We start from the raw sequence: 13,563 nt of genomic DNA, 5'->3' as shown, positions 1-13,563 counted from the left end.
AACAATACGTCCTCAACCAAAGCTTTAGCTAACAGGATGTCTATTCTAAAAGTGGAGTAAAGCTGAGAATTTCCCAAAATTGATTAAGGGTCTAGTATACCCTTTACTGAGGATTCCCTTTTCCCTAGACTTCTGTGAAATCTTCTGCCATTATTTCCTAAACTTTTCTTTTTTCTTAACCTTAGTGTGGTAGAGGATATTTGGTAAGATGCCTCTTTGCCTCTTTTCTTGGCTTTTTATTGGACCTTTCTCTCCACCCTATATTAAAGATCTCTTAGGCCCCAAAGGCTCCTAGAAGTGTACCCTGGAGAGAAAAAAAGGAGCTGTGCTACCAAACATGGTGCATTACGATTATCCTGGTCCCTGAGAGACAGCATAGCATGGCAGAACACAGGCCTTGGTTTCAGACGGACTGCGGCTTGACTTGTCTGAGAGTCCTTTTCAATGTTTTAAAGGGAGCGTAAGAAGAGCTACTACTTGTCGGGGTTCTAGGAGTTAAATGAGATAGTGAAGCATGGCACTTGGCACATAGTAAAATTCCGAGGCTGAGACATGCTAGTCATAGATCAAAATCACTGTGAAGAACCAGGGCTTAATGCGTTGGCCTTAGCTAGCTTGCTTCTGTCTGCTTGCTTGCTGGCTTGCTTGCCATACGGAGGAATGGAATAACTTGACATTCCTTCCTTCCTCCCTCCACTTCAAAACAGGTTACATAGGTGATGATATAGTAGTTGATTGATTGGCACTTCCTGAGCACTCAGCTCAGTGCATTGCACACAGTAAGCAGTCAGTAAATGTTTGAGGGATGAGTGCTGGGAGCTACCATAACAGTGTAATCTACTTATTCCACCATCCCTCTACTATCCTTACAAGGTAGAATGATTGAAGAAGGTGTGTATCAGTATATCAATACTTTGGAGTTTCGAGTCAGTACAGTGATTGGTGCATTCTTAAATCAATAATTATTTATTGAGCAGCTACCAATTTGTTGCCTGCAATGTAACACTCCCCTGTCCCTTTTGGTGCAGAGCCATGGGGAAAGTTCTGCCTGTTGTCAGACTTTCTGAATGCCATTTAAAAATTCTCCCTACCTTCTCCCAACCACACACACACACACACACACACACACACACACACACACACAAGTAATCTTCCTCTTCCACAGTCTTGTTTATTTCTTTTTGTATTTCAGGGTGTCTAACATACCAGAAGATGGAGCCAAGATCCAGGGTGGTGCCTGTGACTCAGATCAACTGCTGCCTCTCTCAGAACCTCTGGAAACTTAGATTAAACATCTTTCTCTGACAGCTTTTCCTCCACAATCCTTGATAACATCACCATTGGAAACTTGAGAACCAACTCCAACCAGCCCCACCCCCAGGTGAGGGGACTAATGGGAATTACTGAGAACCTCACAGCTGTCCCCAAATCCACTTCCCCTCATACTTTACTACATATCTGGTTGTGTTTCAATTTTTATTGTGTAAAACAAATCAAATATACCTAGTCCTGTGTTCTGGATATAGCAGGGAGAGGGAAGAGAAGGGATAAAGGAAGTTGAGAGCTAGGATGGGAATGAGAGGCAAAGGTCTTGTGTAGGAAGCAGAGAGCTAAGATTCTAGGGTCAGGCACTTCTTTCTGAAGTGAAGAGGGAATTGCATTGGAGTAAACTCTATTACCAGAGAAAGTCTGGTGTGGTAGAGGAATACAAGATGTGGATTCAGAATCCAGCGTCAGTGCTTACTGTTTGGCCTTAAACCACTTAACCTTCTCTGACCTTAAATTCTTCATCTGTAAGATTAAGAGGTTTCTAAGGTCCCTATTTAAGCACGATGAGTATGAAGGGACTCCAAGGAGTGCCCTCTGCAGATTTTTCGCTCTAGCCCCAAAGCGGTTATATTCATTTGTTCTCATAGCTTGTAGCTATTGTTGCCCATTACTATGTACCATGCAGTATATTAAACGATTTACATAAAATTAACCTCAACAATTCAGAATGATAACTATTATTATTCCCATTTTATAGATAAGAAAATTGAAGCTTAGAAGAAATTAATTTACCCAAAATTACATAGCGATCCAGGATTTACACTAGGTCTGTCTTGTCCCAAAGTCTATGCTTTTACCTGTGTCCTACCTGCCAGTGAAGACTACGTAAAAGAAAACTTAATGGTTAAAAGAAAATGACTACCCTTTCTAATCTGTTTTTCTCCCGCTCGCTCTCTGGAGAATTTTCCTGCCCCTGCCCTCAAAGCCGCGGGATATCTTATTGCTACTTTGGTCTGAAACTGCAGGTCTCGGGAATTGCCCATATGTGTAACAGTTTAGGTCTTCCGGTCAGCCGGAACCACCCGCATCGCTGCTCGCGCTGTGTGGGGTGTACCTCTTCGGAGTTCCTGGAGGTGGTCCCAGACTGGAGTGGCAGCTGTAATAACCAATAGGCATGGACATTGTTGGGCCGGAAGCCAATGAGGAATCTGGCGATGGAGAAGCAGCGATCATTTATTTGAGGATGTAGGACGGGTCTGAAGGAAAATGGGGCTGTATCAGAGGTGGCGGCGGCTTCGGATCCCAGGGTTACAAGCCTGCGGGCTGCACACGGTGCGTGAGGTACCCAAAGACTCCGAACCACATTGGACCCAGCCCAGCGGAACCCCAAAGTGTAGGCTCTCAACCCAGCCTGACCCCCTCTACTCCCGCCCTGCGTCTCCAGACCCGGCTACCCTAGCCCTTAGATGCGCCATCTTTTTCCTAGGGTCAGCAGCCTGGGGGGCCTAGGGCTCCCAGCCTAGGACCCGTTATCACCCAGTCCTTTTAAAGACTAGGAATTAGGACCACGGCCACTTAAATGTTCTAATTTCCCACTGTCCCCAATCCCAAGAAGGAATGGTGGGACATGTGTTACCTCCTAACATCTTTCCCTGCAGGCAGCTGTGCCGACCCCTCCACACTGGCTGGTAGAGCGGCTTGGCCTTTTTGAGGAGCTATGGACTGCTCAGGTAAAGAGGTTAGCAAGCATGGCACAGAAGGAACACCGGACTATTAAGATATCACTTCCTGGAGGCCAGAAAGTGGATGCTGTGGCATGGAACACAACCCCTTACCAACTAGCCCAGCAGATCAGGTACCAGGCCCATTCTTTACCTACCAGGATAATCCTTCTATCTCTGTACTTTCTCGATTTGAGCAGGGAAAGAGCTCTGTATGTTTATTCCATTCGCATCAAGACAGCTTTTCCTGCTGATTCCTTTTTATCTGCATTAGTTTCATAGTCTCTGCCCTTCCTCTATTATGCATCGGGGAAAAAAACGATAGGTTCTTTTGCTCTGGTAACACATTTCCCCTTTCAAGTTTGGAGTTGCTAAGAGATTAGTCCCTCTCTACCCCTTTGGATGGTAACCTTGTTTTTCTCTTTTTCCCCATCCCCCACTGCTGAAGTTCTAAACTGGCAGATACTGCAGTGGCTGCTCAAGTGAATGGAGAACCTTATGATCTGGAGCGGCCCTTAGAGACAGATTCTGACCTCAGATTTCTGACATTCGATTCTGCAGAGGGGAAAGCAGTAAGTTTCTTCCTTATCAGGGATACAGTGGCTACTAAACTAAGAGATGTTTAAGTGGGCACTTCTAGCATTTATTTCTTTTGCCTCAGTTTCTCCATTTGCAGTTGGGAGGGAGGCCTACCACAGATTGCTTGTCTTGATTATTCCTGGCTAAGCTGGAAACTTAGGGTGAAAGTTTTTACTTAGCCTGGGTCTATTAAGCGTGATCATTGTGCTAGTGAAAGGGAGAGATATAAAGTTGAAAACAGAGGATAATAATGCCACGTTAGCCCTCCAACTCTTGAGACATGCATTATAAGTCATCTGTAGCATATATTTAATTTTAATGTGGCTTGCACAACCGAGCACATCACCTGGCCTCATCTCCACTTTATGTCAGCTTGGATGGCATGAAAACTGACTAGCCTCCTACTGTGCTCTAGAACCGGAAGCACTGAGGAGTGAGGCTTACTCTCTTCTGTGCATTGCTTCTAGTGGCCTTCTTTCTTTTCTATTCAGTTGTTTTTGTTTTCGTTTTACTTTTTACTATTTAGTGGTCACCCCAAAGTCAGGTTCCCCATTTTGTGATAGTTATTCATACTGGTTTCATGCCAGCTTATCTGAGGAGAGGATCCGAGAGCTAGGGGCTAAAGGAGAAGGTTATGAACTCATGAACTCCTTTCTTGTGAACCCAGGTATTCTGGCACTCCAGTACCCATGTCCTGGGGGCAGCAGCTGAACAACTTCTAGGTGCTGTCCTCTGCCAAGGTCCAAGCACAGGATGTGGCTTTTACCATGATTTCTTCCTTGGAAAGGAACGGTGAGTAGTGCAAGGAAGGAGGAGAATGATTCTGGGGTGGTTTCGTTTTCAAAGATTTCACCATATTTTACTTTATTTTTCTGTTTTTTTGAGCTATAGTTGACAAAGTTGTAATATAAAGTGTACACGTGGTGATTTGATGCATGTATACATTGTGAAAGGATTCCCACAATCGAGTTAATTATCACATGCTTTTTTTGTGTGTGTGAGAATGCTTAAGATCTGCTCTTAGCAAATTTTACTTATACAATACAGAATTTATCAACTATAGTCACCATGCTATACATTAGTTTCTCAGACCTTATTCATCTTATAACTGAAAGTTTATACCTCTTTCCTGGGGTGTTTTCTGAGACCTTTTTCTGGGGCCTCAGGCATGTTAAGTTTGGAGGAGAAAGAAAGCTTGGGGCAGGTCCCTCCATGCCTCAACTGTGACATAGGTACCACTTTCTCCACTAGTCCATGTCCTTCCTTTTCTAAATCTGCTTGAAACTTACCTTCTCTAGCTTTTATGAATTCTTCAACTTTTACTTCATCCCTTATTACTGTTGCTCTAGTTTTCTTTATGCAGATTGCCTGCACACAACATTTAATTTCGTACAGAGAGCTTTTGCTCCAGCTGTAAACTTTGTACCTGATTTCCTATTTGTTTTCCCCTAGTCTGTTTGTCTTTGCCAATAATTTTAGATGTTTTTGGAAGGCAGGATTTCATCCCCTGGCCAACACCCAGGTGATGCTCCTTAGAGGATGGAAGCCAACCAACCCTCATCTTTCCAGGACAATCAAGGGCTCAGAGCTGCCTGTTTTGGAACGGATTTGTCAGGAACTTGCAGCTGCTGCTCAACCCTTCCGGAGACTAGAGGCTTCCCAGGATCAGCTTCGGCAGCTCTTCAAGGTGGGGTGGAGACACACAAGTTTAGGAGGATAATCTAGAGACGTGAGGGAAGGAGTGGCTCTCTCTCAGGACTTCTTCGTGGGAATAAAGACTTGTCTTCACTCTTCCCTTCTTCCAGGATAACCCCTTTAAGCTTCACCTGATCGAGGAGAAAGTGACAGGTCCAACGGCAACAGTATATGGGTGAGAGCTGTCAAGACTGAGGGAAACAGGGAGAGGTGGGGATGCACTAAAGAAGGCCAGAAATGGGATAAGGGAAAGAAGATAGAAGGTAATCTGTTGCTCCCAAAAAAGAAATGGGAATTGATTTTTATCTTCCATTGCTTTCTCTGTGGAATAGTTCTTTATGTCTCTTTCTGTCAGCTAAACACCCTAGAGGGAGAATCCTAGAAGCTCAAAAACCTGGAAATCACTAACTGGCCCCTTCTTTCTCCCAGGTGTGGTATGTTGGTTGATCTGTGCAGAGGCCCCCACCTTCGGCATACTGGACAGATTGGAGGCCTGAAGCTGCTAACGGTCAGTTGTGAGGGCTGGGTTAGGTTGAGATTCCTGTTTTCACTGGAGTGAGCTGGGGAATGAGAAGGTGATCCTCTCTCTCAGCCCCTTTTCTGCTCTGATAGCTAAGGGGGGAATCCAGAAATAGAAAGAAACTTTGTCCCTGCCTTTTAGAAATCCCCATCTGATGACAGATACTGGACATCCTGCCAGGGCCCAGAAGCCAATTCCGAGTCCATAGTCAGACGTTAGCACTAAGGGAGATGGCGAGGGAGGGCATGAACAGGCTGGACACGGTCATGTAGGGAAAGCTCCTGTGGAGAGAACCAGTGTGGAACACCATTTGACAGGCACAGAGAGAATACTCTGAAGTCAAAGGCCTGCCCTTTCTGAAAATATTGCTCCTGGGCAAGGTGAGCTATTAGTTGGAATAGGAGCAGGGAGAGAGGGGAGAGGCAGATATGCAGAGCAGAAAACCCTGGACTGAAAACCTAAGCATCTGCTCTTAGTCCTGTCTCTGCCATTGATGAAGTATACAGCCTTGGGTGAATCTCCTTACCCGTTTTCCCCATCTGTAAAATGAAGCTGATTCCTGTCCTACCAGTAAATCGACATCAAAGAGACAAAACCAACTAACACAAGAGAAAGTGAGGAAAAGTTAAAAGTGCTATAAAATGCAGGCTGTTTCTTATTAGTACCATACAATTGTTCAAGGAAAGAACAAGCAGAGGCATTTGAATTTCATGGATCCAGGAATAGGACCTAGTGTGGGAGACTGAGTTTTCTAGCAGCTGTATGGGAGATTGATAAGGGGATGGATAGACTAATATTTGACCAGAACTTAGGGTTACTTCCCTGAGCAGTCATTGATTAGAAGGGAAAGGAACAAAGTACACGGGTGCTGGTAGGGCAGTGGTAGTGAGAATGGGGACAAAAAGAGGTGGCAGGGTAAGGTTAGAATTCAGCAGGACATATGTAGAAATCAAGGCTCAGGCACCTCCAGGGTGGTAAACATGGCAGGGGGTGTCTGGAGGATGGCGGTGGCCATCCTCCCAGTGGTGATGGTGGGAAAAGTAGAGAGAGAGATGAGATGGGATCATTGTCAAGTGTCATACCTGTGATGCTTATGGTCAGAGTATCATATGAGGATTGAAAGAGAGGTTGTTCTCATCTTCCCTTTGACTCCCTTTGTCCTCCCACAGAACTCATCATCCTTATGGAGGTTTTCCGGCACCCCAGAGACACTGCAGAGAGTGTCAGGGATTTCCTTCCCCACTGCAGAGGAGCTGAGGGCCTGGGAAGAGTGGAGGGAGGAAGCAGAGTTACGGGACCACCGGCGCATTGGGAAGGTACAGCGACTGGGAAAATGGGGGCAGGGTGGGGGTGATGATAAGGGTTGGAGAGAGATGCAGGAACCTGACTGTGAAGTTGAGAGTAGATTCGGAATCCTGCAGACTGAGCAGCTTGGTCAGTTATCTCTTCTGGGTTCCCAAGCCCCCGCTTCCCCATTGAAGTGACCATTGCCGTCCCGACTCCAGGAACAGGAGCTCTTCTTCTTCCATGAACTGAGCCCCGGGAGCTGCTTCTTCCTGCCTCGAGGGACAAGGGTGTATAATGTACTCGTGGCTTTTATCAGGGTAAGGAGGACCCATGATCAGGGGAAGGAAGACTGGGGAGGGACTGAGGGCCTAGAAGAAGCCAGGTGTTAGAAGAGGGGGATTAGAAGTTTAAACGTAAATATCGTAAAGTGCTAGTAACCTTTATCAAGGGCCTAGAAATGTGTGGTCTACAGTGAGGAGCATACCGAGGGAGGATGGTGCTTACTAGGTTGTAGCTGTGCTCAGCATGACCTGAGGGCCCAGAAGAATCACACAGCCGCCATCCTGCCTCCTCTCCCCCCAGTCACTCTGGCCTTCCATGTCTGTACCCTCCTCTCTAGGCCGAGTACACCCGCCGTGGTTTCTTGGAAGTGAAAACCCCCACGCTGTTTTCTACGAAACTCTGGGAACTGTCAGGGCACTGGGAGCATTACCGGGAAGACATGTTTGCCCTGCAGCCCCCAGGCTCTGACAGCCATGCCGGCTCCCAGAGTGACCACTCTACCAGCCATCCCGCAGACACGCTCGCCCTCAAGCCCATGAACTGCCCTGCGCACTGGTGAGCTGGCATCCAGGAGACCTGGGTCCTCCCAGGGCTAGGGCTAGGCAGCTGGGTTACTAAATACTAAGTTGTAGAAAACTTGGAATCGTATTGGAACACCTGATTTGAGTCTTGAATCTGCCCTCTAGCTCACCATGTGAATTTGGGAAAATCATTGCACCTCCCTAAGCCTCAGTCTCCTTATGTGTAATATCAAGGGTTTGGAGTTGCTGTCTAACGTTCTTCTTTCAGTTCAGTGCCTATCACAGAACAGGGGCACAGTAAGTGATGTCTGTTATTGTTGTTACTGAGATTCACTTTTGAACCAGGCAGGGCCCAGATTGTGATGAGTGGGATTGACAGGACTCAGGCATGCCGAGGCTGGAGAGCGCGTTAGCTGATGGTGCAGAGAAGGGAAGCAAGCAGCCTGGGCGGAGGAGCTGTCTTCAGGGGCTAGTTCTCCCTGTGGCCCTGACTCCTCCCCACCCCAACTCAGCCTGATGTTCGCCCACCGGCCCAGATCCTGGCGAGAGCTGCCCCTGCGACTGGCCGACTTCGGGGCCTTGCACCGGGCCGAGGCCTCTGGCAGTCTTGGGGGACTGACCCGGCTGCGGTGCTTCCAGCAGGATGACGCTCACATCTTCTGTGCACCCGATCAGGTGGCCCTTCCCCAGCTCCACCAAAGCATTTCTAAGCCGCCTTGCATTCTCCTTGTGAACTGCCAACATTCCTGACCCTCAGTTGCCCTCTTTATATATGATAATTTAGCTACATTCTATCGCAACCTTTCCTTTATGTTTTTGCCCTCTTTTCCCCAAACTACCACCACCCCAGAGCTCTAGCTAGCACGCAGCTCACCTGCCCTTATTCCGCCAGCTGGAAGCAGAGATCCGAGGCTGTCTTGATTTCCTCCGCTCTGTCTACACTGTCCTTGGGTTCTCTTTCCGCCTGGCACTGTCTACCCGGCCATCTGGCTTCCTGGGAGAGCCTTGCCTTTGGGACCAGGCTGAGCAGGTGAGCAGGTGGTAGGGAAGCAGAGGCAGATAAACCAGTCTCTGATGGAAGGAGAGGGGAGATGGGAATCAGGGTCCCTGGCAGAGGCATGTGCTGAGAGGGTCACTGTGGGGGACTAAGGGATCTGTTGTTCATAAAGTTGAAGATGACATATTCCTCTCTTGTATCCTTTCCTCTGAAGGTCCTTCAACAGGCCCTAGAAGAATTTGGAGAACCCTGGGACCTTAACCCTGGAGATGGTGCCTTCTATGGGCCTAAGGTAAGTTGGGGACCGTGGTTAGAGTCTTATTTATTCCTTTTTTTGTTTTGTTTTATTAACTGTTTAACAGATACGAAGGAATGTTTTTAAATTTGTGTAAGATATAAAGAAGAGCAGTACATCTCCTGCTCTCATGGAACTTAGGTCTGGTGAGGGCTCTGGGAGGTAAATAGGGTGTTTCAGCACCGTGGGATCAGTGCTGTGTAGGTACTAAGGGGGCACGTTACTCAGGAGGGTCAGGAAAGGCTTCCCATAGGAATCTCTTTCCGATCTGAAAGGTAATCGTTGGCCAAGTAAAAAGGTGCTTCAGGAGGGAACGTTGTAGGCAGAGGCTGGGGCGAAGAGTAAAAACTCACACGGCAAGTTGGAAGAGTGAAAGAAGTTGGGGAAAAAGGACTGTAAAGTGTCTGCTGGATTTAGTGAAAAGGCTGTTAGGTTTTGAGGGTCCATTTTTCAGTAAAGTGGGGACTGGACATGGAGTCAGAAGTGAATGAATGAACCTAACACTTCCAAGAACATTGGCTCTTACAAAGGGAAAGGAGAGTAGCTGGCAGATCCAAAGAGATGTTGATGAAGGGAGAGACTTGAGAATGTTTAAATGCTGTGATGAGAGGGAGCCTGTTTGGGTCGGGGAGAAGTTGAAGTTGTAGAAGGGGTTTCAGTAGAGGAAAGTTTCTGGGGAGTCTTGAGGGGTGGGATCCAGAGCCCTCCACAGAAAGAACCACCTGTGCTGTTTAGGGGGTAGAAGGAAAGGCTTGGGGGTAGGTGCCACGATATTTATAGGTGTGGTGACAGAAGTTGAGACATTTTCCTATCTCATGATACCAACTATCAGAATTCTCCATGAGATAGGAGGCAGGATCATTTGCTGAGATAGGATTGGGGAATAGGAGAGTTGTCAGTGAGGGGGTTGAAGATGGGAAGAGAGGAGAAAGCTTGAAAATCCTTGAGGAGAACGACGCAGAGCTGATTAGGGCAGCCAAAGGATTGCAGGCAGCAGCAAGGGTTCAGCTGAGGTTCACAACAGCAACTTGCATCAGTCGCTGTTTTTGCGTCTGTGTGGTGTGTGGTGTGCTGGGCAGCACTGGGCACTTCTGTTCCAGGGCCAAGGAGGTGGGAGGCGAGGGTGCCACCAGGGTGGGGTTTTGTCATGTGGATGTGACAGAAGAACAGTGATACCAGGGAACCAGGGAGAGTGGTTACAGCTGCATGGGGAAAGAGAGGTGGGAGAGGCTGAGAGGCCTGTGAATGGGAAGAAAAATGAGGAGTTAAGGAGCCGAGAGATTGAAGAGCCATTAATAGGAATAATTGTCAGAGCCGGAAGGACAAGAGATAGTAATCAGAGCAGGTGTCTGATGGACTGTTTCAGAGGCACAGCCATTCTGGGCGGTGACAGCATGAAGGATGTAGCCATAGTGTGGGCGCGGATGAAGGTCTCTGAGATGAGCAACTCAAGGAATTGAGAGGCCAGGGTGAGGATGGGCCATTCATGTGAATGTTGATGTTCCCTAATAATACACCACTATTAAGCGGAAAGAGCCACCGCCAGAGTCTGCAGCGAGTGACGGACAGCACGATGCAGCTGGGTGACACGTCTCTCCACACAGCCTGGGGTGTGGCTAGGTAGAAGGGGGTGGCATGCGTAATGGAGGATACTGGTTCTGGTTTCTCTCATGTCCTCCCTTCTGTCTCCTCCAGATTGACGTGCACCTCCGCGATGCCCTGGGTCGGCCCCATCAGTGTGGGACAATCCAGCTTGACTTCCAACTGCCCCTGAGATTTGACCTCCAGTACAAGGGGTACAGAACCTTGGCCTGTCCCCTTTTCCCTTGGCCCATGGAATAGGTGGAGGACAACTTCCCTTTCTGCCTTTGACCCTAAAAACTAAACCACATCCTCCACACCCTCCCTTGCCAGGGCTGAAGATTCTTGGAAACTGGAAGGTGATCTTGGGTGCACATTGTGTGACACTTTTCCATTCCATCCACCCCCCCGTCTTTCCCTCCAAGGCAGGCGGGGGCCCTGGAGCGTCCAGTCCTCATTCATCGAGCAGTGCTAGGTTCTGTGGAAAGGATGTTGGGAGTGCTGGCGGAAAGCTGCGGGGGAAAATGGTGAGACCTCTGACCCCCGATGCCTGTTCTGGCCCTCAAGCCAGGTAGTGCGTGCTCCACATCCTGGCTCCCTTCAGACTCCAGCTTCTGTTTCCTTCTAGAATCTGCTCCCTGCAGCCACACTTGGGGTCTGAGCCAGGATAAATAATTTGCCTTCCTCTGTTCTCTCAATCAGGCCACTATGGCTGTCACCATTCCAGGTGGTGGTCATACCTGTGGGGACTGAGCAAGAGGAATATGCCAGGGAGGTGAGGAGTTGGGGGTGAGGCTGGGGGCCAAAGCAAGACTAATAGGGAGGCTGGGGACGAGCAATGGGTAGCAGAGGCCACATGGGGTAGTGAAAGGGGCACGGCACTTGGAATCACAAGACTGGACTCAAATTAATAAATGTTAAATGCTGACAGCTGAGCACTTGGCACAAAAGGGGGCTTGCAGAAATGTTTGTTTTATTTTTCCTCTCTAGAGAGAAGTAAGGATATGGACAGTACTAGAGTCGAGCAGCTGGTTGGGCAGAGTGCAGGGAGGCCTGGCTCCAGGAGGAGACCGACAGGGAGGCTGGGGGGCTGGGGAGAAGCCTCAATGTAGAGAGTGAGGAGGGTTTGTCCCTGAGAAGGGAGAGCCTTGAGGCAGAGGAAGGAGGAGCAGATGGGGGAGCTTGAGGAAAACTGGCATCAGCCTGTTCCAGCCCCTCAGCCTTCCATTAAATCAGGTTCCTGTCAATGATCCTCTGCCCCAGGCACAGCGGAGCCTGCGAGCTGCAGGACTGGTTGGCGACCTGGACGCTGACTCCGGACTGACCCTCGGCCGGAGGATCCGCCGGGCTCAGCTTGCCCACTACAATTTTCAGTTCGGTAAGACCTGGTCAGCACAGCCCTCAGAGCCTTGCACTCTTCCACTCGGCCTGTATGTTGTTCTTTCCTGTCTACTACATTTGGTCATCCGTGTATTTGGGTAAATTGCAGCTCGTTACCTGAGCTGGGCAGGAGCCAGGATTCAGAACTCCTGAGCCATTTGGGCCCTAGGCTCCTTCACCCCCTGACCAGCACCTCTGACCCTCAGAACAGTTTTCTTCTGACCCCCACCCTAGCTCTTGGTGTCTGTTAGTAATTAGCCAAGGGAGCATCAGACAGGAACAGGAAGGGTTAATAAGGCATTAATTAGTTAGCTTTGCTTATTCTAGACCTAGATAGAGTCAGCCCTAAGGGATGAGGAAAAAGGCCTTAAGAAAAAAAGTCTAGGCCTACCTTGCTCCTTTTTTTCATTTTCCAAGGTTCAGAGCTCTGTCTTGAAGGCAAGGAGTAGGAACGTCTCAGCCAGATTACCTGATTCTCTAGTTTTACACATCCACTCATCCTGCCAGCCTTGGAGCAAGCTGCCCATGATCCCGTGGACTTGCACGTGTGTCATCCACCCTGCCACCCTCCCCTTTCTGTAATGTACACACACACACACACACTCTGTCTCTCTCTCTCTCTCTCTGAATCTGCTTCTTGATCTGTTTGTCTTTCTTTGGCTGACCCTACTATCTCTGACCCCTGGGCTCCTGAGTGGAAGTGATAAGGCATGTAGGAGAATGTGTGGAATATTTCTTTATCTCCTCAGGATGACCAGGGAACCTGGAGAGCAAGAGATAGCTAAATATATCCTTTCCCGGAACCATGTCTGAGCTCTGCTCTTCCTAAAGATTTCGGTCTCTTACATTTCTGCCTAGCAAAAGGAGATATCCTCTGGATAAATTTGCCCTGAGATTCGCAAACCTCCCCTCTTTCTGCAGTGGTTGGCCAGAAAGAGCAGAGTAAGAGAACAGTGAACATTCGGACTCGAGATAATCGTCGACTTGGGGAACGGGACTTGGCCGAGGCTGTACAGCGGCTACTGGAGCTACAGAACACCAGGGTCCCAAATGCTGAAGAAATTTTCTGAGCTTTTGTGTATAGATGTGGCAAAGACCTGTAGGAGCTATCAGGCCCCCTTAACACGGAGGGGCCCAACCTAACTGACAATAGTCTGAAGTTCCCCAGACCCCTCAAAACTCGTGTGGAGGCATGAATCTGCTGTCATGGAAAGAGATTTGGTCTGGGGGAAGCTGTAGTTGTTTGGATGTGAGGAGAGTGAAACTAAAAATAATAAACTTGAAACTACTGGGAATGTGTCTTCATCTCTGACTCCTGATGGGGACATAAAAGGGAGTTTGACTCTGTCTCCCGCTGTTTTGTCCTAGGGGATTGGGGTAATTGAAAAGGGGCAGCCCATGGCTCTCACTGGTTGGGGAGCTCCCTGGGATAGCTG

At 48.4% G+C, this 13,563-nt stretch overlaps 2 protein-coding genes across 8 annotated transcripts in view; both read left to right on the top strand.

The window, feature by feature from the left end:
* Window positions 1-2,216, top strand: part of RPRD2 (regulation of nuclear pre-mRNA domain containing 2) — a 92,281-nt gene extending 90,065 nt beyond the window's left edge. The window contains exon 12 of the mRNA XM_082474026.1: window positions 1,193-2,216. Within this exon, the coding sequence (XP_082330152.1) occupies window positions 1,193-1,286 (94 nt within the window). The 3' untranslated portion in view covers window positions 1,287-2,216. The remainder of the gene's footprint in view (window positions 1-1,192) is intronic.
* Window positions 2,217-2,435: 219 nt separating this feature from the next.
* TARS2 (threonyl-tRNA synthetase 2, mitochondrial) lies at window positions 2,436-13,422 on the top strand. Of its 7 annotated transcripts, none has more exons than XM_082474494.1 (18): window positions 2,436-2,601; window positions 2,928-3,124; window positions 3,439-3,562; window positions 4,237-4,361; window positions 5,139-5,256; window positions 5,375-5,439; window positions 5,694-5,772; window positions 6,954-7,100; window positions 7,290-7,388; window positions 7,691-7,908; window positions 8,387-8,549; window positions 8,767-8,904; window positions 9,086-9,163; window positions 10,862-10,962; window positions 11,173-11,274; window positions 11,450-11,522; window positions 12,011-12,125; window positions 13,049-13,422. In XM_082474494.1, the coding sequence occupies exons 1-18, from the start codon at window positions 2,536-2,538 to the stop codon at window positions 13,195-13,197; spliced, it is 2,157 nt and encodes a 718-aa protein (XP_082330620.1). In that variant the 5' UTR covers window positions 2,436-2,535; the 3' UTR covers window positions 13,198-13,422. The 7 variants fall into 7 exon arrangements, 5 of the variants coding, with proteins under 5 accessions (XP_082330620.1, XP_082330619.1, XP_082330622.1 ...); XM_082474493.1 differs by having other exon boundaries at window positions 2,436-2,610; XM_082474496.1 differs by lacking the exon at window positions 13,049-13,422 and adding an exon at window positions 12,877-13,042 and having other exon boundaries at window positions 2,436-2,610.
* The last annotated feature ends 141 nt before the right edge of the window (window positions 13,423-13,563 follow it).

The sequence above is a fragment of the Balaenoptera physalus genome (genome assembly GCF_965194825.1).
Source record: "Balaenoptera physalus genome assembly, chromosome: 1".
Taxonomy (NCBI): Eukaryota; Metazoa; Chordata; class Mammalia; order Artiodactyla; family Balaenopteridae; genus Balaenoptera; species Balaenoptera physalus.
The sequence above is the reverse complement of the archived record's forward strand: the minus strand, read 5'-3'. Positions and strand labels throughout refer to the sequence as shown.